Consider the following 26,236-nt stretch of genomic DNA (forward strand, 5'->3'; position numbering starts at 1 on the left):
CATTACGTGGCCAAAGTAATTTGAGTTTCAGCTTCCGTATCTGTCCTTCCAAAGAACAGTCAGGGTTGATCTCCTTTAGGATCAACTGATTTGATCTCCTTGCAGTCGAAAGAGACTCTCAAAGGTCTTCTCCAGCACTCCACAATTCAAAAGCATCAATTCTTCAGTGATCCTATAAGAGGCACCTTAGTCCACGGAAGCAACAGGGCATGGCAAATGTCTCAGAAGAGACATTCCCTAGTTTCTGGCTTGTAAAGGTGAAGGACAGTGATGTCCTTCCAGACTTGCGAGATACTGTTACTATAATTTTAGAATAAAGGTAGTAGTGTTAATACTCATAGCTGATGCTCCTTGTCCAGTCTACCTCTAAGGGTTGGTAAGGAAAGTCCATGAAGCACAACATAGCATTGTCCTTCCATACTTCACAATCCTCCTTCATCCTTTGGTATCTGCTGTTGGAGGTAACACTCTCTCTAATAATAGGGCTTGCCCTATTTCCAAAATAGCAGAGAACTGGACCTCAGAAGATCTAACAAGAGAGCTACAGAGGACAAACAATTGGCATTCCAACTCTCAATAATTTGTTAACTGTCCCACGGACAACAAACCACCACCAATCAATTCAAGTGTTAATCAACCAATTTATTTTCAAGCCATTCCAACAGGGCCCTTGCTTTATACAAATAATCACATAATTGATTGTTGCTGCTAAGTTGTCTACATCTTGCCACAGTACTGATTTGCCAATTTCCCTTGACTGGGAGGCTGGCCTTCTCTATCCTTCCATTCATAACTCAGAATTACTTCAACCAACGCTGACATTTTCCAATCTGTTCTGAGTTGCTCACAGAGCTGTGAAATCGAAGATAAACCTGCCAATTTTTTAACTGTAAAAGGTGAAGGTAAAGGTTCCCCTCACCCATACATGCTAGTTGTTTCCGGCTCTAGAGGGCTCATCTCCATTACAAAGCTGAAGAGCCAGTGCTGTCCGAAGACATCTCTGTGGTCATGTGGCTGGCATGACTAAATGCCGAAGGCGCATGAAATGCTGTTCCCTTCCTACCAAAGGGGTCCCTATTTTTCTACTTGCATTTTTTACATGCTTTCAAACTGCTAGCTTGGCAAAAGCTGCAACAAGTAATGGGAGCTCACTCCATCACACAGCGCTAGGAATTCAAACCGCCGAACTGCCAACCTTTCTGATTGACAAGCTCAGCATCTTAGCCACTGAGCCACCCCGTCCCCTTATTTTTCACTGTCAACTAGGGCAAACCCTCCAGATGAGATCCGCACCCACCCTCCTGACCTGAAGACCTGGCTCTACCAGTTGGCCGGGGGCCTCTATGGGAAGGGGCACCACTCTGGAGGAGGCTACCGGATTAAGACCCACCTCTCCCCATGTACTTTGTGCTTGTAAATTATCATTAGTATTGTTAGTTATTGTTTTATCATTTTAAAGTGTATCTGTTTTTAATGTTTTGTAAGCTGTCTAGTCATCTCCAGATGAGATAGGAGGCACCACAAATTTAAAAAATAAAATAAAAAAATGAAATGAAAATGAAATAATGGCAAATGATGGTCACCTGACTCTGGGACTCTGCAATCCTGGTAAATATGTACCAATTGCCAAACACCTGAATCTTGATCCTGTGACCATGGGGATACTGCAGTGGTTTTAAGTATGAGTACCTGTTGTAAGTTACTTTTTTCAGTGTCATAAGTTTGAATGAATGACACTGAAAAATGACACTGAATGAATGACTAAATGAATTATCATGTTCGAGGACTACGTTGTTTTAAATAAATAAGGTATTAGACGACCTGAAAAATAATGCAGTAAATTTAAAAACAAATGCATGAGTATGTTTCATGAAGTTAATAGATTTTGTCCAAACACTGCCTTTGGTTTCTGACATTTAGCAGGCTTCACCTTCAGAAAGCCTTTGTGTCTTTTTCCAGTTGCTACGTATCTGTTGATGTCCTGGAAGGCTTTTTTTAGTGGCCCATTAGCTATTTTAGTTTCATTTGTTCCAAATTATGTTTAGGGCTTTATCGTTTTCTATTGGATTTTGGATAAATATTGCTAGGCACTCGGGGAATCTCTGATTAAGAGGCTGGAATGAATGCTTTAATTTTTAAAAAGGGCAGTAACTTTTCAACCGATGTATTATGAAGTCCATTAGCCGTGACTACAGTGAATGAATCCCCATATTCAGGCCAATCTGTTGGTCCAACTACTTCAGTACCGTCAACAGTGGCTGGAAGCAGGTCCTCTGTGTCAGGGCTCCAACAAACCACCCCCATTCAAATCATAAGTCTCTAGCCGCATCTCTCAGGGTAAAAACAAAAATGATTAGGAGTGACCATGTCCGCATTACCTGGGTGCAGCTGACACTAAGACACATCATTCATTTCCCTCTTGACCCTGGTCTTCCCCCCACCCCCTGGATGTATATTCTCCAATGGGACACATCCATAGCCAAGAGTCATCCATTATGCTCTCCAGTAATAATCTTGCCCGCCAACAGCTTCGGGATGCCTAGCAATTATCTGACGCATTTCAGGAATGCACTACTCTCCACTGCCTTTCTGCTGGCAACCAAAAAGACCAAAGAAGTATTTTTTGGTTGACATTCTAAGCTTTAGAAAGGACCTTTTTAACCCACTTATCTGAAACTCTTAAATTAAATAAATTAAATCTACAAACTGATGGAATGCAATGCATGTACTGTGCTACAAGGCCAACAGCCGAATCCAATGTTAGCAACTAGAACTTATGGTCTCCTTGCTTCTAGTATAGGGCCTTAACCACTACAATAAACTGTCTCTCTTAAATAAGGTACAGCTCATATTAAATTGGCATTTCTCACATTTCAGGAGAAGAAGAAAAAGGACTTTCCCCTATTTATCTGTGATCTTCTGCAGACAAATTCGGTTTTCTATCCCTGGGCTGATATTTAGGAAGACAAGAAGTAGATGTCTGTCAAATGAATGTTCAGTTCATCCCGAGCAGACACAGGATATTTCTGACTAAGAGAAGCTAAGAATCTAGGGATGCTAAGAAATCAAAAGGCAAAGTGATCCTTCCTTTGAGGTTCCCTTGGCATCAGCTGATCCCTTGTGGAGACAAGAAATCTCTCAGCTAATAATACCTATATCATCGATATCTGCATGCAGTGTGTTTCCTTGGGAGTATGGACATTGTGTTGAATCGTGCACAAGATATTTTCTGTCTCCTCCTCCTTTGCTGCCTTGTGCTCTAAATCAAGGGTCTCCAAACTTGACAACTTGAAGACTTGTGGGAAGAATTCTGGGAGTTGAAGTCCACAAAACTTCAAGTTGCCAAGTTTGGAGACCTCTGCCCTAAATCCACAAAGACTTTTTTTATTCCATGACAAAGCCATCTCTGCCAAAGCTGCACTCTACCTACCACAGTAACGGCATCATTCAGCAACGATTCACCAAACACCAAGATGTGCAAAAGTTCATTGATGTGAATCTCCTCAAAGACAGCCAGCACAGCCACAGGGTCCACCGCCGAGATGATGCTGCCAAAGAGCAGGTTGTACAAGAGGCCAATGTCTGATAAAAGAGGGCCACCTATCTGGCAGACGGCGTACATCAGTGCCCCTACGAAGAAAGCATTCCATAACGTCCCGATCACTGCAAAAATCAAGATGGTGCCCATATTCTCAGTGAACTGGCGCAAGGGCAAGAAGTAACCAGCATCCAGGATGATGGGTGGGAGAAGGAAGAGGAAGAAGACTTTGGAATTTAGGACTGGAGGGGTTTCTCCCACGGCTTTAATGAGCCCACCAACCAGCAGTCCTACGACAATGAGTAAGCAGCTCTCAGGAACTATGTTGGAAATGGTTGGAATCACGTGGAATCCTGTAAGTAGAGACAAAAGCAACACGGTCAAGATTTTAGTAGCTTTAGTAAAGCTGCATCCTTTGTATGTTCCAGTTCTACAGTTTGGCCAAGAAACTAAATTTACATCATCTATGATGTTACCTGGTTTGGTAATGAAATGTCTGCAAGAAAACAACCAAGCCCGAAGAGCACCAAGGAGGCCTTATTACACCACCTCCTAGAACCTGGGTGTGAAAGACTGAAGGATCCTGAAACAAGACTTGGTCCTTTAAAGAAACACAGTTGCACATTTTGGCTCCAGGACAACCTGATTTCGGCAGCAGAATACATTGGATTCTGTGATCAGCCTAGATTATGCAAAGTGGGAACGTTACCATGAAGATATTCTTAAGTCATTAGCTGCAATGTTACATGTATATACCCTGGAGGAAATTCCAGATAACTTAGCTCGTCTTATTAGGTTTGTGAAATTGAACAGCTAGAACGGTTTATCTGTAATGAATCTGCATCTTTCCTACCACATCTCCTCTCCAATTTAATTCCCATCTTGTATCACATCCAGAAGTAGACTTGAATGAGAGGAGAAACCTGGCAGAGTTTAATTATTGACTGCTCTTCCTTATTTAATGTCATATGTATCATTATTTCCTTATTTCCAGTCTGGGCTTGGCATGGTGAGGTAGCCCAAAACTACATCATCCCCTCCAACAGACAGTGATCAGCAGTCTGGGAGGAACCTGATCCTGCAAAAATGAACCAAACATTTTTTTATTTTTTTGGGGGGGGTGTCTGCTCTTAAACATGAGAGCAATTTCCAGAAAAAAAGCAAGAGGACTGAACGCATTCAGGGATAGCATAATGCTGGCCAATTTTTGGAGGTGAGATAAAATGAAGTTGTTAAATCCCAGATAGGAACCATTCTCGTTTTAATGTTTTATAGAATTCTTTATAGAATTCTTGATTGGCCAAGTGTGATTGGACACACAAGGAATTTGTCTTTGGTGCATAAGCTCTCAGTGTACGTAAAGAAAAAATAAAATACATTCATCAAGAATCATAAAATACAACACTATTAGGTTAGATTAGCAATCAAATCATACTAGGAAACAAATAAAACAGTATAAATTGTAAAGATACAAGCAACACGGTTATAGTCATAAGTGGAAAGAGATAGGTACTAGGAAGGATGAGAATAGTAATACAGTCTTAGCGAATAATTTGATAGTGTTGTGGGAATTATTTGTTTAGCAGAGTGATGGCATTCAGGAAAAAACTGTCCTTGTGTCCAGTTGTTCTGGTGTGCAGTGCCCTATAGCATCATTTTGAGGGTAGAAGTTGAGACAATTTATGTTCAGGATGTGAGGGGTCTGTAGATATTTTCACAGCCCTCTTTTTGACTCGTGCAGTATACAGGTCCTCAGTGAAAAGCAGATTGGTAGCAATTGTTTTTTCTGCAGTTCTAATTACCCTCTGAAGTCTGTGTCTGTCTTGTTTGATTGCAGAACCAAACCAGACAGTTCTAGAGGTGCAGATGAGAGACAGGAGAGTTTCTCCTAAAGTCTACCACCATTTCTACGGTTTTAGTGTATTTAGTTTAAGTTTGTTCTGGATGCACCTCAAGGCTAGTTGTTCAACCTCCCAGAGACACTTGATTCCAGCCCTTTCCTCCCTTCCATAACCCCAGTTATCAATTTTTTACATTTCTCAAAATACAATTTGGTATTTTGTTTAGGGACGAAAATGATGGTAAGCACAGCATGTTGTATCTTTAATTCTCTTGCAAAGAAACTTTTTTCATAAGAAGCAGCCATTTTTAATAAACACTTCAGTTGCTTCAATCTTCCATGCTGAACTTCTGGGCACAAGAGACCATCTGTTTTAAGTGGAACCTGTTGAGCTAAAAAATAGATCACCAAAATGCAATTGTTTAGTACAGGGCTGTCAAACTCATGGCCCGCAGGCCAGATGCATCATGTGGTGGTCATGCCCACGGCCAGTTTCGCAAAAGGAAAAAAAAGTCACGATACGTCATGTGATGATGCCATAAAGATGGGAGTTTCACACCCCTGGTTCAATATGTGCAACCAGCTACGCAAATATCCACACTAACGGCATCATAACAAAGCTGATATCATGCAAAATGCTTCTTGGGTGTCAGACAAAACTTCGATAAGATGAAGGCCATCAAGTTGATGGCAATCTGTGTGATCATTTGATGGCATAAAGGAAATAAAAGATGCCTTCTCAAAAAAAGATATGGCCCTACAGCTTTTTCTTAACAATTGTGGCGGAAATGGGGTTGTAAGTCTATCACAGTCACATGTTGTCTTGCTTAATAGCTGTATTGGCACAGTAACCAAATAGGATGGGTACAGACTTCAACAGATAGTTAGGACTGCAGAAAAAACAATTGCAACCAGCCTGCCTTCCACTAAGGACTACTGACGAGCCAGAAAGAGGGCTGAGAAAATATCTACAGACCCCTCACACCCTGGACATAAACAGTTTCAATTTGTCCTCCTAAGATGCTGCTATAGGGCATTGCACACCAAAACAGCTAGACACAAAGATAGTTTTTCCCTGTGCTATCACTCTGCTAAACACCTAACTCCTACAGCACTGTCTTATGCCTAAACATATGTAGCAGGCTGTCTTGTTGGTATCCTTGTCACCTTCTTATCCTTCTCATCTTCTCAACTTTCTCACCTCTATTCTTTCCTACTACCTTGTCCTATTGGTAAGATTTATCAATTGTTGTTTGTATCTTATGTTTATGATTGTATCTTGTGATTTATGAACTACGACTTATCACTTTTTAACTTATCACAATTGGGATGGTGACATCATCCCAACTGTGGTCATTGAGCAAAGACTATCTGATTACTCAGATGATCGATTTCAATTAACCGTTGGCAAAATGAAGTGATCAAATCCTGAACAGGTGGGGTGGGGTGGGTGGGTGGGTTCCTCACGCAAGTCACAGCAATTCAACAATGGGATCCCAAAGGTGCTTTTTTCAGGAGGCATCTGAACTTTCTTGTTTTTTCTTTGAAGACATTTCGCTTCTCATCCAAGAAGCTTCTTCAGCTCTGACAGGATAGTGAGGTATGGAAGGATTTATATTCCTTGCAGACGGCTGGTCATTTGCATCCTTTTAGAGAGTTGTTGAGGCACTTGGAGGTTTATCCGTGTCCTCAAGGTCACCTGAATAGTGCAAATGGATCTTGTAGTATGCAATTTTTCTGGAAATCCATTCCTATTCCCGCACCATTTGAAAGGTGTTCATCCTTCAATCTCATTCAAAGAAAAAAACCAGAAAGTCCAGTTGCCTCCTGAAAAAGCACCTTTGGGACAACCTGGATGACTGAGAATCTCCATAGACTTTCAACAATGGGATCATTACCAAAAGAAATGGTGCATAGCTCCTCCCTCAGTTGAGATATTTTAGAAGAAACCAGACAACCATGGATTGGATATGTTCCAGCTTTGTAATTCTTGCATAAGTGCTGACCCAGAAAACTCAAGAAGCATCTTCTCCCGTTGTATTATTTAAAGCAGTCTATTTATTATTTCAAGCTGGTCTGAACCGCTAGTTTTTGCAGGGGTTCTGGAGATTATTTTAGAGCAGGTATTCATCATTTTCATCCTGGTATCATTGTAACTTACAATGCCCAAAAGTAGACTAAATATGAAAATACACATATGCTCAGTTGTGTCATAGCCACAGCTTATAGAATTCAGCCTTTCTCCAATATTTCTAGCAACACCGCCAGCTGGGACGATGCAACTCTTGCGCACTGCAGAAAAAACAAAAACAAAAAAAACCCACAAGTCCCAGGAATGACAAATGTCTAGTCGAATTCCAAACGCTCTGGATGCAGAAGCCTTAAGCTTGACTTCTTCATAATGACATTCCACTTTTGTTTCCATCTTATTCTCCTCCTCCCCACAGCCTCACATACAGCAGAGAAGAAACTGGTGGGGTCATCTAAGGACAAAATGATGAGTCAGCAGCCTGCTGCAGCTGGGAGAGAGAGCATGCATATCCTGCACCACAACAATATTAAACCGGCAATCGCTGAAAGGGATAGAAATACCTGTTTCTAATTTCTATTTTTCCCCATTCGCTGAATGTAGAGCCGTGTTTCTCAACCCTGGCAATTTTAAGACGAGGGGACTTTAACTCCCAAATTTCTCCAGCAAGCCAGCCAGAGTAGAGAAGTACTGATCTATACTAGTATCATCTATACTAAAGAAGATTGGGTACCATTGGATCAATTCACCAAATCAAAAATGAAATTCAATGTAGAGAAAAGTAAAGTTTCACATTTAGGCAGGAAAACCCAAAAGGACACATATAGACTGGGTGAAACCAGGCTTAAATAGCAGTAAACTGTGAGAGGGATCTTTGAGTCTTAGTGGACAATCAGTTAAGTATGAGCCAGCAGTGTGCAGAAGCAGCCAAAAATGCCAATGCAATCCTAAATTGCATTTAGAGGGGGATACAGCAGAGGGATTGAGTGAGGTACTAATACCACGCTATAAAGCCTTAATAAGGCCACACCTAGAATACTGCATCCAGTTTTGGTCACCTGTCTATAAAAAAAGATGTTGATACTCTAGAAAGAATGCAGAGAAGAGCAACCAAGATGATTAGGGGATTGGAGGCTAAAACATATGATAAACGGTTACAGAAACTGGGCATGGCTAGTCTTGTGAAGAGAAGGACCAGGGGAGACATGATAGCAGTGGGGCTGCTATTTGAGGGGCTGCCACAGAGAGGAGGGGGGTCAAGCTATTTTCCAAAGCACCTGAAGGCCAGGCAAGGAATAATGGATGGAAACTGAACAAGGAGAGATTCAACCTAGAAATAAAGAAAAATACTCTGATACTGAGAATAATCTACCCATGGAACAGAAGTTGCCCTCGGAAGTTGTGGGAGCATCATCACTGGAGGCTTTCAAGAAGAGACTGGACTCCCATCTGTCAGAAATGGTGTAGGGCAGGGGTCTCCAACCTTGGCAACTTTAAGATTTGTGGACTTCAACTCCCAGAATTCCTCAGCCAGCTTTGCTGGCTGAGGAATTCTGGGAGTTGAAGTCCATAAATCTTAAAGTTGCCAAGGTTGGAGACCCCTGGTGTAGGGTCTCCTGCTGTAGGGTCTCCTGTCTCCTGGTGTAGGGACCCCTGGTGTAGGGTCCCCCCTCCTCCTGGGGGGTTGGACTAGATGACCTACAAGGCCCCTTCTAACTCTGATAATCTGTTAATCAGTTAATTCATTTCCCCCTCCAATCTAGGGTATGAAACAGCATGGACAGGAATCTTATGATTCATGGGTTGAAATGCTTTAATGTACATTCCTGCACCGAATAGGAGACTGGACTTTATGGCCTACATCAGGGTTTTTTCAACCTTGGCAGCTTCAAGATAGGTGGACGTCAACCCCCAGCAAGGCTGAAATGGGGAATTCTGGGAGTTGAAGTTCTCATATCTTAAAGTTGCCAGGGTTGAGAAACACGGGCTGTAGAGATTTATATAGAAAATTGCACAATGAAGTTGGTTCCCAGTTTGCATGAAAAAAAAATCTGCAGACCAAGCAATAGGTGTCTATCCCCTTTCAAATTACTACCGATTTTAATATGGACCTTGCCAGTAAGGATACTGGTCAAGGTTTCCCCTGTCCAGCTGTGTCCCACTCTAAGAGTGGGGCTGAAGATGCTTCTGTGGTTATGTGGTCAGCATGAATACATGCCGAGGCACACAGAACACTATTCCCCTCCCACCGAAGTGGTACCTATTTGTCTACTCGCATTTGCATGCTTTCGAACTGCGAGGTGGGGACGAGCTGAGTCACGTTAACGGGAGCTCATCTAGTTATGTGGCACTCAGGTCTCAAACTCAGGCTGTCAGCCTTCCAGCTGACAAGATCAACATCTTAACCATTGAGCCATTGTGCCCCCTTGGTAGCCTTGCTAGCACTTCAGTGGTGGGATTCAAAAAAATTTACTACTGGTTCTGTGGACTTGGCTTGGTGGGTGTGGTGTGGCTTGGTGGGTGTGGTGTGGCTTGGTAGGTGTGGTGTGGCTTGGTAGGCATGGTGTGGCTTGGTAGGCATGGTGTGGCTTGCTGGGCATGGCAGGGGAAAGATCTACTGCAAAATCCCCCTTCCCTCCCCACCCCACTAACCTGCTTTCCAGCTCCGTTCTCCTGTGCAGGGCAACCAAAGAAGACCCAGCCGATCAGCTGGGACTCAATGGGAGGCAGAGAATAGATGGGGGCGGGGCCAGACAGAGGTGGTAACTACTCAAAATTTCTGCCACCGGTTCTCCAGAACTGGTCAGAACCTGCTGAATACCACCTCTGTAGCACTTCCTATTTTTTGCCAAATGAAGCCAAGTAAAAACAGATGGAATTTGGTGGTTGATATAAAGATCCTCTAATGCTCATCGATTGCCTGCAGATTTGCATGTTCTTTAGGCTGCCAAAGACTGCGAAGAAATCACTTCCCAATCACAAAAGGCAGAGAATCAAGCGTGAATTAGACTCACACCTAGCCATTACGTTTCTCACTCTGTCCCCATGAGCTGCCAAAGATCCATTTGGAGGGAATACCTAATGAACATAACATTCAAAATTATTATTATGGTTTATTTTATTTTTTTGTGAAAGTTCTAAAAATACATCCAGAGGGAGAACGCTTTTCATTGCATCTTGGATCTTGACGAAATTCAGAAGACTCATTCAATTTGCATCTTCTATTGTTTTATAATGGATAGCAGGATGCAACTTGGAACATTATTCAAAACGTTGGTCAGACAGCCAAACAGTAATGAGTCATAAATTGTCAAGCCAGGCAATTAGACTACAAGGTCTGTAACTAAAAATCAGGCTTATAAAGCCACCCTTTCTGCTGCAGAGAGCATCTTTCAGCTAGAAGTGAACAGGTAGGAAAATTCTTAACCTCTAAAAACAAATAGACTGTTTTTGATCGCCTTTTGATAACTATATATAAGAGCCATGCCCGGGACACAAGCCACTTGGCACTCGTTACTTCAGGGTTCCCCAAACCATAAAGCTCAGCTCAAAATGAAGTGGAATGAATAAATGAGAGCGAACTGTCTTGCGAAAACAGTGGCTGCATGTAATGCTATCTGAGTCCAGGTAGTCCTCGACTTAAGACCACAGCTGAGCCCAAAATTTATGTTGCTAAACAAGGTAGTGGTGAAATAGGTATTGCCCATTTTTTTTGTCCTTTCTTGCCACAGGGTTAAGTGAATCACTGCTGTTGTTAAGCGAGTCATACAGTTGTTAAGTGAATCTGGCTTCCCTGTTGACTTCGCTGGTCAGAAGGTCACAAAAGGGGATCAGATCAGCCTAGGACACTGCAACTGTCATAAATATGATGTCAACTCATAAAACATCCCTATGCCTGTTTTAGTAGTTGCTAAAAAAGATGGGGGGGTGGGGAATCTGGAAGAGCAGAGCGGAAGCACATTGCAACTCTTATCTTTAAAAGATTGTAACTAAAATATCAGAGTTTTTGTCTTCAAATACATTTAATTGGAGAATGTGAATGATCACACCCAGCCCGTGAATGTGCTCAACTGGAGAATCTGGTTTATGAGACACCCAGGAGGGAGGGGGGAACAAGGTCACAGGGGACTGTAAATAACGTATGCCAGAGTTGGCTTCATACAAGGCAGTGCCAGTATGTCGCCTCTAATGAAGTCTTTGAAGTTTTTTGAAGTTTGGCTCGAGAATCATGATTCAATTAGAGCGACTGCTGGAATCCTGACATATGAAGCAGTTGCCAAGCATCCCGAATTTTTGATCACGTGATGGTTATAAGTGTTAGAAATGGTCGTAAATTACTTTTTCAGTGCCGTTGTAAGTTTGCTCACTAAATGAATGGCTGTTAGCTGAGGGCTACCTGGATGACCTTGGGAGACAGAGGGAGGAGATGATGCCTAGGGAAGGTCAGATAAGAGAGGGCATAGCCCACAGCTGTATAATGGACAAAGAACGAAACTTAGAATGGAATCCCACCTCCTTAAAGTTCTCTGCATCCATCAAGGAGACGGCATGAGATTTCAGAACTTGTAAAATTCTGTTAATGTAGCCTCACAACAAAGTACAATTAGTTCATCTAGTTGTACATATGAGCTCTGGTGGCGCAGTGGTTAGAGTGCAGTACTGCAGGCTCCTTCTGCTGACTGCCGGCTGACTGCAGTTTGGCAGTTCGAATCTCACCAGGCTCAAGGTTGACTCAGCCTTCAATCCTTCCACAGTCGGTAAAATGAGGACCTAGATTGTTGGGGGTAATAGGCTGACTCTATAAACCGCTTAGAGGGGGCTGTAAACCACTGTGAAGCAGCATATAAATCTAAGGGCTATTGCTATTGCTATTCACAGTTTCTAGAGGCAAGTTGTTCCACTGATTTAATTGTTCTGTCAGGAACTAACCATTCTCCTCACTCGGTGCCCTGAAGTTTTAAAATATTGATTGTACCTATTTTTAATTGCTCTATTGCATTTTAGACGGTGGCCTATTCATTCTGAGTTTTGCTTCATTGACATGTGATCCTATTATTATAAAGCAAGTAACAACAAAATGGATGGAGGCTTTAAAACATGACAAATACCCACACCCATACCAACATGCACACCCTTCTCTGAGAAAAAAGAACCAACCCTGAAATTCACACGAGATTGTCCTTCTCAATTTGGAACCTTCCAGATGTTTTAGGCTTCAGCTCCCTGGATTCCAGCCAGCATGGGCAAAGGGTCAGAGGAAAACATCTGGAGCAGGGGTCTCCGACCTTGGCAACTTTAAGCCAAGCGGACTTCAATTCCCACAATTCAATTCCCAGAATTCTGGGAATTGAAGTCCGCTAGGCTTAAAGTTCCCAAGGTTGGAGACCCCTGATCTAGAGGTTGGGAGGGGCAACTCACGAGGTTTGTTTCAAAAGAGGACCGTTCGAAAGTGCCTCCAGATTGTAAAGGCAGAATAATAAACACTCCCAACAGCAGCAGGAACTTATACGCATCTTTTTCCCATCTGGGGAGGCAGACATTTCATTCTGAAGCCAAGACTCTGGTGCATTTCCCACGTCATTGGCTTCTTACGGTAACCAAGGGAACCTTCTTCCGCAGCTTTCAGATGCTCCCCTGCTCTTTAGAAACTTTTTCGTGGTGCTACAGAGCAGCTTAAAAAGGGTAAAATAATATGAAAACAGCTGGCAACCATGGCAGGGAGGATCTGCCCTGCTGCATAGGGGAACATTTATTAAAATTTAAATCCAAAGATAGCCAGCTTTCGTTTAATTTATCTTCCTTCCTTCCACTGGATCTACAGAAAAAATGTAAGAAAAGTAGTTCAAATATATTTAAAAGATGTATCTAGAAAGTGGAAAGACTCCTAGATCTACTGGGTTTTGATATAACTACCCCTTCTAGCACCCTATTGCTAGCTTGTTTTCATTCCAAAAATAGTCCTGGTTAAACTCTTGTAATAAACAGAGAGCACCAACTATTGCAATCCAAGTAACGACATAACCCATAAATACTATAAGAACTCCTCTCTTATTATTTCCACTTTGCTTTTCATGATTTATTTATCTGGATTGCTAGCAGATCAACAATATACATCTCTCCCTCTTCCCCCTCTCTCTCACACACACATACTGTGTATCCCCTTCCTTCCTTCCTTCCTTCCTTCCTTCCTTCCTTCCTTCCTTCCCTCCCTCCCTCCCTCCCTCTTCTCCTCTGGCTTTTTAAGTTAAATCCTGAGTTGCTTTTCTTAACTTCAGTTCCGGAGACCTTTTTAAAAAATGTTTCCCTAAAAAAAAAAAAAATTCATCCTGATTTCCAGACTCATCTTTTGATGCCAAGTTTTATTACTCTCTTCCTTTGCTGATTGTTACATTTTAAGCCCCTGGACAGCTGTTTAACTTTAGCCTTACTGGGAAAGCAACTAGCTACAGGCTGTATAAAATGATAGACCAATAAAGACTAACTGCAAAAAGTTATAGTGTAAGTGCGGATTATACACAGTGATGGAAGACCTTACTGGTGGCTTGGACCTAAGGCACAGCAGTCTCTTTTCTCCATGTAAACACCTACTAGCATTCCTTCCTCAGCTTCAAGTTCAACCACTGAAGCTAGCTTTTGGGCAGGGGACGGTATGGAACCCAGGGGTGGTCGGGGGGAGGGGGGGGGCAAATATGATTTGACATCCTAGAGGGGGCCCAAAGATTTGAGCATAGGCTCCTGTCTTGCAGTGAAAAGAAAATAGCATGAGGCGAGAAACGATTAAGAATGACAATTGAATAACTCTACACATTCCTGACCATTTTAAAAATCCTTGGGCTCGTTGACAAGGCTGATACAACCTAGCTGTCAGGATTATGGCAGTTACCCCCATTTAAATCATGAGTCCTGAGACAAACTTCCAAAACTTAAAAAGGATTTATTGGGAGTTAAACTGTCCGGCACTGCCTGGGTGTAGCCAACTCTGAAACACATCATTCACTGTCACCCTTGACCCTGGTTTTCCCCGCCACCCCCTGAGTGTACCGTAATTCATATTCTCCCTTTCTGTTGGCAACTCTAAAAAGACCATAGAAATATTTTATGAATTGACATTAATTTCTTCTCCCTCTTTCCCTTTCTTTTTTTTTTCCTCTTCATTTTACAGCTTTCTCTTCCTTCTGAGTTAATTAATAATGACGTAGAGTTTGCACTGCAGATCATGATTTGACGAAGCAACCCGGTCACGGCGCAACTGTAGCATTCGGACTGTGTTCACTGGTATAAAGCAAGAATTCTGAGCATCCCAGGCTGGGTATTTTGAATTTCACATCTTATTAGCACTGAATAGTATTTATAGGCCTAAACACAAGGAATGAGTCATGGAGTAATTATGGTTTTTCAAGCAGAAGAATAAGCAGCTGGTACCCACCACGTAATTCTTCCAAGGCTGTCAAAGAGTCTTTGGACCCTTGAAAATTGAAAACGAATAAACTGAGAAAACCAACACAGAAAAATTAAATTACATGGTAATTAAAAGTACTAGAAACGTTCAGAACGTTGAAAATATTAAGTTAAGAAAACTATGGTGTAGCTTTCTAAATAACTAATTTGCTATATTGGAGACTTAAACTTGTCTCAAATAGTGCAATCTTGCTTTAAAATCCTAGTTCCTTAAAGCAAACAGAAACTTTGTTAGCCCGTTTCCCTAAACAACATCAATTTCCTTGTTTCCTTTGTCAGCTGCAGAGAGCCTATCCACCCACATCTTTCCCCAAGTAATGTTTGGATCTTTGCATAGCTTGAGTTGAACTCCAAAAGGCTGGATTCATTTTGACGTCATTCCAAATCAAGAATCCACCTTCCATTCATCCACTCATCATCCATTCATCAATCTAAGGATCAGCCCACCTGCCTGCCTGCCTGTTCACCCATCCACCCATCCATCTATTCATAAGGCTGGAAGGGACTTTGGAGGTCATCTAGTCCAGGGGTCACCAACTTTTTGGACCTCCAAACTCATAATTTTAAATCCAGAGACTCTGGGAAAATCCCCCAAAAAGTCTGCAGGAAAATTCCCCACCCTGTTTTCCTACCAATCAATCATTCTTTACTTGGGATTGCAGGATACTGTCTCCAACTCTGTTCTCAGGGGGAGAAACAGAGAGAAAGAGAGAGAGACTGAGACTGACTCTGACTCTTTTGGCTTCATGCAAGGAAAGCAGCAGAAGCAGCAGAAGTCTTTCTTTCCCTCTCCCAAACTCCACCAGAAATGAGTCTTTGTGAGACTTGTCCGTGCCGGCGCAGCCTCTTGGAGCAGAATGCCTTGCAGAGTTCCCAAAGACTCATTTCTGGTGGAGTTTGGGGGAGAGAAAGAAAAACTTTTGCTGCTTTCCTTGCATGCAGCCAAAAGCAGAAAAAGAAAGAAGCAGAAAGAAGCAGCCTGGTGGCCAGGCCAGGCCAGGCGCGTGGGGCAAGTGGGGCAAGTTCCCCCCCCTCCACCCTTTCCCCCCTCCTCTCACTACCTCGGGTTGTTCCAATGCAAGTGACGCAAGCCTTGTGTTCCTGTGGGCCATGTGGGTGGCCAGTCTTGTGTTCCTGCACAGCCTGGATTAGTTAGTTTACTTTATTGTCATTGCACCTCGTACAACGAAATCAAACACCATCTTCAGTGCACATCATGACCATGAAAATAAACACAAACACATATCCTTCACACTCCACATTAATTGCTTAGAGGGGCGTGCTTTGGGAGGGTGGTGACATTTCTCTGTGGACCACCAAAATTTTCTCGCAGACTACCAGTGGTCCCCAGCCCACTGGTTGGCGACCACTAGTCTAGTCCAACCTCCTGCTCAAGGCAGCAGCTTTACACCATCCCAGTCAAATGCCAATTTTTGGAAAACCTCCAGTGATTGGTAACAAGTCAGGGAAGTAGGCTATTGCGTTGATTAATTGTTTTCACTATCCGAAAATTCCTCCTTCTTTCCAGCTTGGATCTTCTCTGACAAGCTTCTTGTCCTGCTTTCAGGTCTTATAGAGAATAAACTGACACCCTCTATCCTGAGACAGTCCTTCAAATATTGGAAGACTGCTATCTCCCCTAAGCCTTATCTTTGTTAGATTAAACATACCTAGGGTTTTTGTATTATTTATTTATTTATTTATTTTGTCAAACAATTATTAGATAACAGATATAAGTATAAACATGGTTATAAATACATGAAATGGATACGAATAAGAAAAAAAAAGAAACAATAGGACAGGGACGGTAGGCAAGTTTTGGTGCGCTTATGCACGCCCCCTACAGACCTCTTAGGAAAGGGGTGAGGTTAATAGTAGACAGTCTAAGGTTAAAGTTTTTGGGGTTTGGGGAAGAAACCAGAGAGTCAGGTAGAGTATTCCAGACATTGACCACTCTGTTGCTGAAGTCGTTTTTCCTGCAATCAAGTTTGGTGCGTTTTATCTTTAGTTTGTATCTATTTAGTGCTCCTGTGTTGTTTTGGTTGAAGCTGAAGTACTCATTGATAGGTAGGACATTGCAATATATAATTTTATATACTATACTTAGATTGAACTGAAGGTGACATAGTTCTAGGTTGTCTAGGTCTAAAATTTCAAGTCTGGTGGCATAAGGTATTCTGCTACGAGCAGTAGTTCCCTTACCTGTTCATCATATGATGAAGCTAGCTACATCAGCTATCTATCTTCTATCATCTATCTGTCCCATTTGTGTCTCTATCTCTCTCTGTCTCTGTCTCTGTCTCTATCTCTCTCATCTATAGTTAGGGACTCCTCATCTCTCTCATACAACCACTGGAAAGTATACAATTAGACATAAAAACAGAAAAAACTATATATAAATATTACAAAAAACCAGTTATGTTAGCTATATCCATACAAAACATAAGGTGAACAGCTAAAATTTAATCCAACAAAGCATAGGAATGGCACCTTTGATAGCTCAGGGTATGGTGTCTATCCCAGGTTGGCTCAGTGATAAATCATAGCGGTCCAGACATTTAATCTCTTGTTCAGGACTTGGCTTGAGTTGGCAGAAGACTGTCAGATGTGGTTTGGTTAGATTAGACTTTATTGCACACAAGAATGGAGCCTAAAATTAAATAATTAATTGCTTGCAGCAGCATTAAAAAGTCAGAATCTTGGAAGAACAGATTAAAAATATTAGAAGTTAAAAACTTCAGAGCCTCATCTTTACATTTTTGGATAGTCACTGCTGAAATAGTTGTCAAGTAAGACATAAACATGACAGAACTTAATTGTTTGAGTTCCCCATAATTAATCCCATGATATGTATGACTTCCCCATTGGTTAGAATATATGAGAACATATGTGTCAGATGCAAAAGACCAGCTCCACAGTAAAGACTCAATTAAACTGATGTATTACTAAGGCCTATGCATAGGAATCTTCTCAACTAACAGTCAACACCTAGGTAGAAATACATAAAGATCAATGCACTGGGGTGTGTGTGTGTGTGTTGTATTTAGTTAATTTGTGATTATATTGGGGGTTCTAGGTTTATCTCTCTTTTCACTCCACCTCTAGGTTCTGCCATTCCTTCTCCTACAATATGACCATCATTACCACTCATCTTCAAGAATTTGTATTATCTTCCTTTAAAAGTCATATAGGTTTCTCACCCTCCATCCCATGTTCATTGTTTCTCAATCTTGATCACATCCTGATCCAAGGTCTTCAACTCCCAGAATGCCCTATCCAGCAAGCCCCTGCTGAAAACCTTGGGAGTTGAACTTCACACATCTGGAAATCATGAAGGTTGAAATACAGTACCATATGAAAGTACCATACCTTCTTCTTATATACCTATTTAATTGGATGTTCTCAGAACATTAATATTATAAGGAAAAGAAACAACATCCCAAACTCTTTTTTTCAGTCCACATATAATGCTTTATATTGTCTCATATGCCCCTTCACTGGCTTACCTGTCCTATAAATTAAAAAGTTCTCATACTGTTAGTTTTCTCTCTTTAAAGAAACGCTTTGCTCCCAGCCTTTAAATCAGCTGGGCTGCCTTTGAGCAAGAAATGAGTCCCACTGAAATCTAAGTGAAGAAGCCTAGGCAGTAACAAACCCAACCGCTCTCTAGGAATGAATAACAGTAAAATCCAGAAGTGGCAATTATGCCCATAGACCAAGCAAAATACAATAGGCTTGATTTTTAATTATGCAAAATTATAGGGAAAAACTCCTCTGTGTAAGCACAATGGAATCTATACTTTTCTGGTGCATAATTAAAAGCCAGGGAGCTAATCTGCTTCAACAGATACATTTCATTGGGGCCTTCACTTTGCTTTCCTCCCAAATAGTAATAAATAGTTATATCTACAGATACCAGCTGTGGTGTAGGAGAATTGCCTTGCTTGATAGGAGTGCAGGGGTGGTTAGTACACCAGCATGTGGTTAGTACACCAGCATGTAGTGCCTTGCTGTAGTCTAGCAGTTGCTAGGACCTTGTATGCCTGGACACACTCAGACTCACACCAAAACAGAAACTAGGTTGAGCCTGGCTAGGAGCTGAATGGGAGACAATCAACACTGCAGGCTAGACCAGAAAGTGGACCCCCAAAAGCCACCTTTGTCCAAGAAATCACCAAGACTTCTCAGCTCAACCCCAAGGGGACTTTGCTTACTCCCAAAGACCAAAGTCCCTTCTGAGACACCATCCCTCCATTAGACCATTGTTGTCAAACCTGCCACGACTTAAACCTCTACGTAGAAATGATCCTTGGCTCCATTGGTTGAGAAAGTTAGTTTTATTAGTGATTAAGTGAATTGCAGCATAGCCAGAACTGAAAGGCCCAAATCCCTGTTCTACTCCCCACCCCTGTTATCTGTTTCTCATTGCTCACCACAGTGTAACCAATCAAGTTCATGTAAATATATTTTCATAATGGTCAGCTCAAGTGCAGGTTGGAATGCGACTCCCCTCTTCTTCCAGCTGGATGACCTTGAAGCAGTGCCTCAAGGATGTATAGCCTCTACTTTCAATTGCCCCCTTCATTTCCCCTCCCCAGTTCATGGAAATCTCTCACCGCCTAATAGCAAAGCACACCAAGCTTAAGGTGGCAGCTGACAATTGTCTAGGCTGTGAATCTTCTTCCTGCCTCCCAAGGTTCCTCCCACGTAGCATTACAAGGAGTGACAGAGGCAAAAAAAAATACTTTGGTTACCCAGAGAAAATGAACGAGGATCCAGCTACAAAACCATTGTATGAAGAGAAGGGAATAGATGGAAAGGGAAGACTAAGAATACTGTGGTTGGGTAGAACCATGAGATTCTCAGAAAGAGAAATGGAAAGAACAAAAAGGGTTTATACGAAACAATATATGGATGACCAGCTCACTCAACAGAAGGAGGTAAAATAGTCCATTAAGTAGGAAGAGAAGGCAATGAAACAAGAAGGTTTGAATATTGTGTCTTTATCTAGGGTTTGTTCCTGAATCATAGCAGTTGCTGAAATCTTTTGCTATTAGCCTGCTACTTCCTTCAGTAAATATTGCTTATCAATAATTAAAAGGGAGGAGGAGATTATCTTCCCACTTTTGTCCCATTTCCAGAATTCCTCCTCTCCTTCAGGTGAAGACTGAGGATGGAGCAACTTCCAGGTGCCTCCAGTTTTGGTTCCGTCCTATTGGAGGGTGCACTAAGGATGCAAAGAAGTGACTTTGGGAACAGTTATGGAAGGTTGTCCGTGGAGGCTCTCAGTCATCCAGGTCATGGTTGTGCACAAGTTGCTTTTTCAAAAGGCAACTGGACTTTGAGTTTTTATTCCCCTTGAAGTTACGGAAGGTTGTACAGCAGCTTTGCCAAAGCCAGTGACTGTGTGAAAGGGAAGAGAATCTGAGCACAATTTAGAGGAGCGTGAGAGAAAATGCAGATCTATATTTGGTACCAAGCTCTCTTTAAAAAAATTTGGGCAGAAAGAACAGGGAACCAGTGATCAATTTCAGCATCACACTACAGTAATACGGGTAGTCCTAGACTTACGACCACAACTGAGCCCAAAATTTATGTTGCTAAGTGAGAAATTTGCTAATGTGAGTTTTGCCCCATTTTACAAGTTTTCTTGCCACATTTGTTAGGTGAATCACTGCAGTTGTTAAATTAGTGACCCGATTATTAAGTAAATCTGGCTTTCCCGTTGACTTTGCTTGCCAGAAGCTCACAAAAGATGATCATATGATCCTGGGACACTGCAATCGTCATAAATATGAACCCGTTGTCAAGCATCCAGATGTAAATCACATGACCACAGGATGCAGCAATGGTCAAGCGTGTGAAAAATGGTTTGTCAGTGCCACTGTAATTTCAAACGGTCACTAAATTAACTGTTGTAAGTCAAGGACTGCCTGTAGATTGGTTTCAGAGAGACAGATCATTGACTTGCAAACTCTTGTCAATTAGAGGAAATTCCCATGGCCTGAAATGTTAATAACCGCTTGCAATAGCAAATACATTGCTCCATTTTTAGTTCATCTCCTTTCAAAAGTATCTTGTGCTGGCTGCCAAGGAAAACACGATGCTCCATTTGGTTGGGCAGCTGAAGAGACGCCTGTTTATGCTTCGCAAGCCAAAAATGTCTTATCCCATTGAAGCTGTTCAGGAATTTGGAGGGACAAGAAAAAGGCATTGACAAAAAAAGTGGTAAGGATTAAATCTCCCTTTCCTCATAAGAATGGGAGGAAAAATAGAGAATATGTTTCATCAAAGCCAAGGCCAGAAGTGATGGAGTAGCCAAGGTCAAAATACAGCATGAACTTCTTGCTGCAGAAGCAAATAAAATTTTGTCTTAGCGTTGAAAGAATATCTACGGGTTAATAGCGATAGTTGCTGCAGTGCACTCCATTTGAGAAAAATGAGATGTCCTGGGAGTAAGGGGGCGGGTGGGAAGCAACCTAATGATACATACAACATGACCATTCATTAAAAACTTTTTTAAAGGAAGTGTCAAACTTTTTTAAACAGCATGAAACTGTAACATTGAAGCTTGCTTACTTTCCATTTAATGGAACGTATGAACCACACCATTATTGATTATTATACTAAATAATAAATATTTAGCATTATATGTGGTTAGTGGGACAAGTCTATACTTGGCTACTTATAAGATGGGCAGACTTCAATTCCCAGAATTCTCCAGTCTATGCATCTTAAAATGGCCAAGTTTGAGAAATGCTTCCTTAGCTTAACAGTCCAGTCCAATATCACAGGGAACCAGGTTTGCTTTCAAATGCTGACTCTAAAGTCAAATAAAGTTTATTTTGTAAGGAAAATGCTACAGCCTAAAAAAAATCAAGAGACTTTTAAAAAACCCTTAAAAAAAAAAGATAAGCTTTTGTTATCCACTCTCTTCGAATCTTATAAAGGAGAATATTTGTAGCTCAGGGTTGAAATGAGGGGTCCTTGATACTCACTGAGCTGGGTTGTTCTTTTGCAGATGATGTCAGTCAGCTGTTGATGTTAAAACTAGTTTGGATAATAAAACGCTTGCAAGAAAACAACCCAACTCAGACAGCACCAAGGATCCCTCTTCCCAAACCTATCTGAAGATAACAGGAGTCACAATGTGCTATAAAAGAACTGATAATCAGATCAGAGTCAGTTTGGGGTTGGGTAGCATCTGAAGAGAATAAAATAAAATGCTTCCTTATTCTGATTTTAGGTAGGACACGTTATAGATGCTTCCAACCAGAGGTGGTATTCAACAGGTTCTGAACAGTTCTGGAGAACTGGTAGTGGAAATTCTGAGTAGTTCGGAGAACCAGCAAATACCGCCTCTGATTGGCCCCTCCCGCATCTATTCTCTGCCTCCCAAGTCCCAGCTGACTGGCTGGGTCTCCTCTTGTTGCCCTGCACAGGAGAACGGAGCTGGAAAGCAGGTTAGTGGGGTGGGGAGGGAATGGGGATTTTGCAGTATCCTTCCCCTGCCACACCCACCAAGCCATGTCATGCCCACCACCCCACGCCCACAGAACCAGTAGTAAAAAATTTTGAAGCCCACCACTGCATTCCAACATCTAATTAGATATAATATGCTAATGATTCACATTCTAATAGAAAAGATTCCAAAGGGGAAGCTATCAAAATACTGCTTATGAATGTTTCAATTTCGGCAGCCATATTATATCTCCAGACTTAATGGGACAGTATTTCAGATAAGAGTTCTTAAGTATTTTGTTTTAATATTATGAAGGAGGAGGAGGAAGAGAGGGCGAAACAGAAATCAGGGAGACCCCCTAGAACTGTGATGGTGAATCTATGGCACGCGTGCCAGAAGTGGCACACAGAGCCATCTCTGCTGGCATGCGAGCCATCACCCCAGCTCAGTTCCACTGTGCATACGCGCGCCTCCCGCCAGCCAGTATCTGGCACCCATGCATGGAGGGTGGGCTGCATGCAGGAGATGCGTGCGCATGCACAGGGGGTCAGGGGTCGGGCAGGGGAGTCGACATGCATTGCATTATGGGTGCAGGCATGCATGCATACACACGCACTTTCAGTACGCAGCAACGAAAAGGTTAGCCATCACTGCAATAGCACAAACTGCTGGAGGCAACCAAAGAACAGAACAAATCCTGGAAAAAAAATCTGGAGAAGGTGGTACAAATTCAATCCCAGGCACATAAAAGCAGCTTGCTAATGATGCTAAATTTCCAGAGCCTGTCTGTGGCTCCTTCTGTACTCAACGAAGTAAATCCAGAAATAGGTCTGATGTTGCCCCAAATAGACTGAGCAAGGATGAGTTTGCTAATATATAGAAATTGGATTGCTCGTCTATACATCTCCTGTAGAATTAACCTTGTGAAGCACGTGGCAGGCTGAACTGCACCAGTTGCAAGAACTCAGACCTAATTTACACACCTGCTACCTGGTTTAAAAAGCGTCCTGTTCTTAAGACAGGTTTAACCTTTCCCCAGTCAAACTGGCAGGCCAGGCAGCTGCTCCCCCACAGAGCCCCATTTCAGTCTCTTCCACAAATATTTGCGCATTCAAAAAAATGTAACACACCCACCGATTTGCCTTGGTTGTTCCTGCCTTATGTCAACAGAAACCAGAAAGAGATAAGAAGTCAAGGCAACAAAGACTGGCTTATTGGTCTGCTCTATAAAACGGACTTGAGCGTAGACTGAAGGCAACAAATGTTATGTCCGTTAAAAAAAATCTATACAAGAGAAAGAACTCTATTAATCAATGCCTCTCAATCTTGGCATCTTTAAACCATGCTGCCTGGGGAATTCTGGGAGTTGAAGTCCACCCATTTTAAAGTTGCCAATGCAGACCATGGCAAAAAAGCTGGTAAAATAAGACATGACTCATTAATAACCACCCAACTAAGCAACAGAGATTCTGGTCCCCATTTGAGGACGACCTGTAATTCTGATGCTTCTGAATTTTGATCACATGACAGTAGGGATGTGGCAGTGATCATAAGAGTGAAAACAATCATAGGTCACTTTTTTCAGTGCTGTTATAACTTTGAACAGTCACTAAATAAACTGTTGTAAGTCAAGGACTATCAGGATTTTTAGAAAAGAATTAGGCCTGATACAGCAATGACCATCTCATGCCTTTGTGCAAAAGCAAAAAAAAAAAAAGGAAGGAAGGAAGGAAGGAGGAGGAAGGAAGGAAGGAAGGATTTTACTGCTAAGAATCTCTGCTCCTTAAAATTCTTTCTGCAACTTGAAATGAATTATGCCTGTCCCCCACTGAAAATGAGAAATACTTCTGGCATTGGCAGTAACCGTAGAGAGTAAATTAGACTCTCTGAGCAATTGTGTTTCCCCAGCAAGTATAAGGAAAGGAACATCCTGATAAGAGAGCAAATAATAGCAAAGGGGCTGATGAAAGAGATTTATAGGACAATATACTGTACTTCCAATCTTTTCTTTTCTACCAGAGAACATTTCCCCGTGGAGAACAACTGAATAAAACAGAGGTAGGCAAAATGGTGCCTACAGACTTCCCTGTCTACAGTCAGGAAAGGGGAAGGCAAACAGGACCACAACCAAGCAACTGTAGATCTGCTCTTCTTTTATATGCACCATCATCTTACTGGTTTCACACACACACACCATAGGCGCCCCTGCCTAACATTGGTATCCTGAAAGAGAATAGCGTGCTAAGCATCTATGTATTACTATGTGTACATGTGGACGTGCGCTTGCATGCAGGAAAGTCCCAGGAACTCTCAAGATGGCAGATAAAGAGGCCTTATCTCTAACAGCATTTCTTTAGGAGCCAACTGAATCTAGAACTCTGCCATCTTACCACTGAAATAGATCTTGGGTCATTTCACTATAATCGACCTTGGAAGGCTTGGCATTCAATCCTCCTCATCTCCTAGCAACTTGGCCAACAGAAGTGGGGGAAGGACAGGACTGAAGTAGAAGAGAAAAACTCACACCTGCGGATTCCAGGATAATAGCAATAGCACTTAGACTCATATACCGCTTTACAGCCCTCTCTAAGCGGTTTACAGAGTCAGCCTATTGCCCCAACAATTTGGGTCCTCATTTTACCCACCTCGGAAGGATGGAAGGGCTGAGTCAACCTTGAGCCTGGTGGGATTTGAACTGCCAAACTGTAGGCAGCTGACTGCAGAAATACTGCAGTACTGCAATCTTAACCACTGCGTCACAGAGGCTCCTGACTAAGAAAGTAGCTCCTTGTTTACATGGGTTTTAGACCAGGGGGTCTCCAACCTTGGCAACTTTAAGACCCCACAAATCTTAAAGTTGGAGACCCCTGTTCTAGACAACGCTAGAAACCTTGCATAACTCAAAGCAGCATCCACCCTCAGTAAAAGTGACTGGTTTTATATTCATACAAAAAAATAAGTTGTGGTCAACTTACAACCACAATGGAGTCCCAAATTCCTCTTGTGAAGTGAAACATTTATTAAGCGAGTTTTGCCCCATTTTACGATCTCTCTTGCCAGGTTGTTCAGTGAATCACTGTAATTGTTAAATTAGTCACGTGGGTGTTAAGCCAATCTGGCTTCCTCATAACAGATAACAGATAATCAGAGTTGGAAGGGACCTCGTAGGTCATCTAGTCCAACCCCCCGCCCAAGCAGGAGACCCTACATCATTTCGCACAAATGGGAGTCCAATCTCTTCTTGAAAGGCTCAAGTGATGGCATTCCTACAACTTGTTCCATGGGTTGATTGTTCTCACTGTCAGAAAGTTTCTCTTTATTTCCAAGTTGATTCTCTGCTTGTTCAGTTTCCATCCATTATTCCCTGTCTGGCCTTCGGGTGCTTTAGAAAATAGCTTGACTCCACCCACTCCTCTCTGTGGCAGCCCCTCAAATATTGGGGCACTGCTATCCTGTCTCCCCTGGTCCTTCTCTTCACTAGACTAGCCATGCCCACTTCCTATAACCATTCTTCATGTATTTTAGTTTCCAGTCCCCTAATTGTCCTGGTTGGTCTTCTCTGTCATGGACTTTGTTTATCAGAAGGTTGCAAAAGGGAATTGCAGGACCTCAGGACACTCCAATCGTCATAGATATGAGTCAGTTGCCAAGCTTCTGAATTTTGATCATGTGACCATTGGGGATGCCCCAATGGTCTTAGGTGTGAAAAACGATCATACATCCCTTCTTTCATTGACCATATAACTTCATTCACTAAACAAACGGTTGTAAGTTGAGGACTACTTTTACACTCTAATTTAATATATTGAACAAGTCTGTTTAGAGAGAGTTGGGAGTTGGCTTTTGATGGAAAACCACAATCACTCGCAAATAGTCGCTATAAAAGGAAATGCTTTTTAGAGAAGTGGG

The 26,236-nt window shown here is 42.1% G+C and overlaps 1 protein-coding gene across 1 annotated transcript in view; it reads right to left on the reverse strand.

Moving 5' to 3' along the window:
• The window catches only part of SLC9A1 (solute carrier family 9 member A1), an 81,262-nt gene that overhangs the window by 26,654 nt on the left and 28,372 nt on the right, over nt 1-26,236 (reverse strand). Inside the window, exon 2 of the mRNA XM_026702526.2 lies at nt 3,431-3,891. Coding sequence (XP_026558311.1) covers nt 3,431-3,891 — 461 coding nt within the window. The remainder of the gene's footprint in view (nt 1-3,430; nt 3,892-26,236) is intronic.

This window comes from Pseudonaja textilis, chromosome 10 (assembly GCF_049901715.1).
Source record: "Pseudonaja textilis isolate UNSWEBS1 chromosome 10, rPseTex1.2, whole genome shotgun sequence".
Taxonomy (NCBI): domain Eukaryota; kingdom Metazoa; phylum Chordata; class Lepidosauria; order Squamata; family Elapidae; genus Pseudonaja; species Pseudonaja textilis.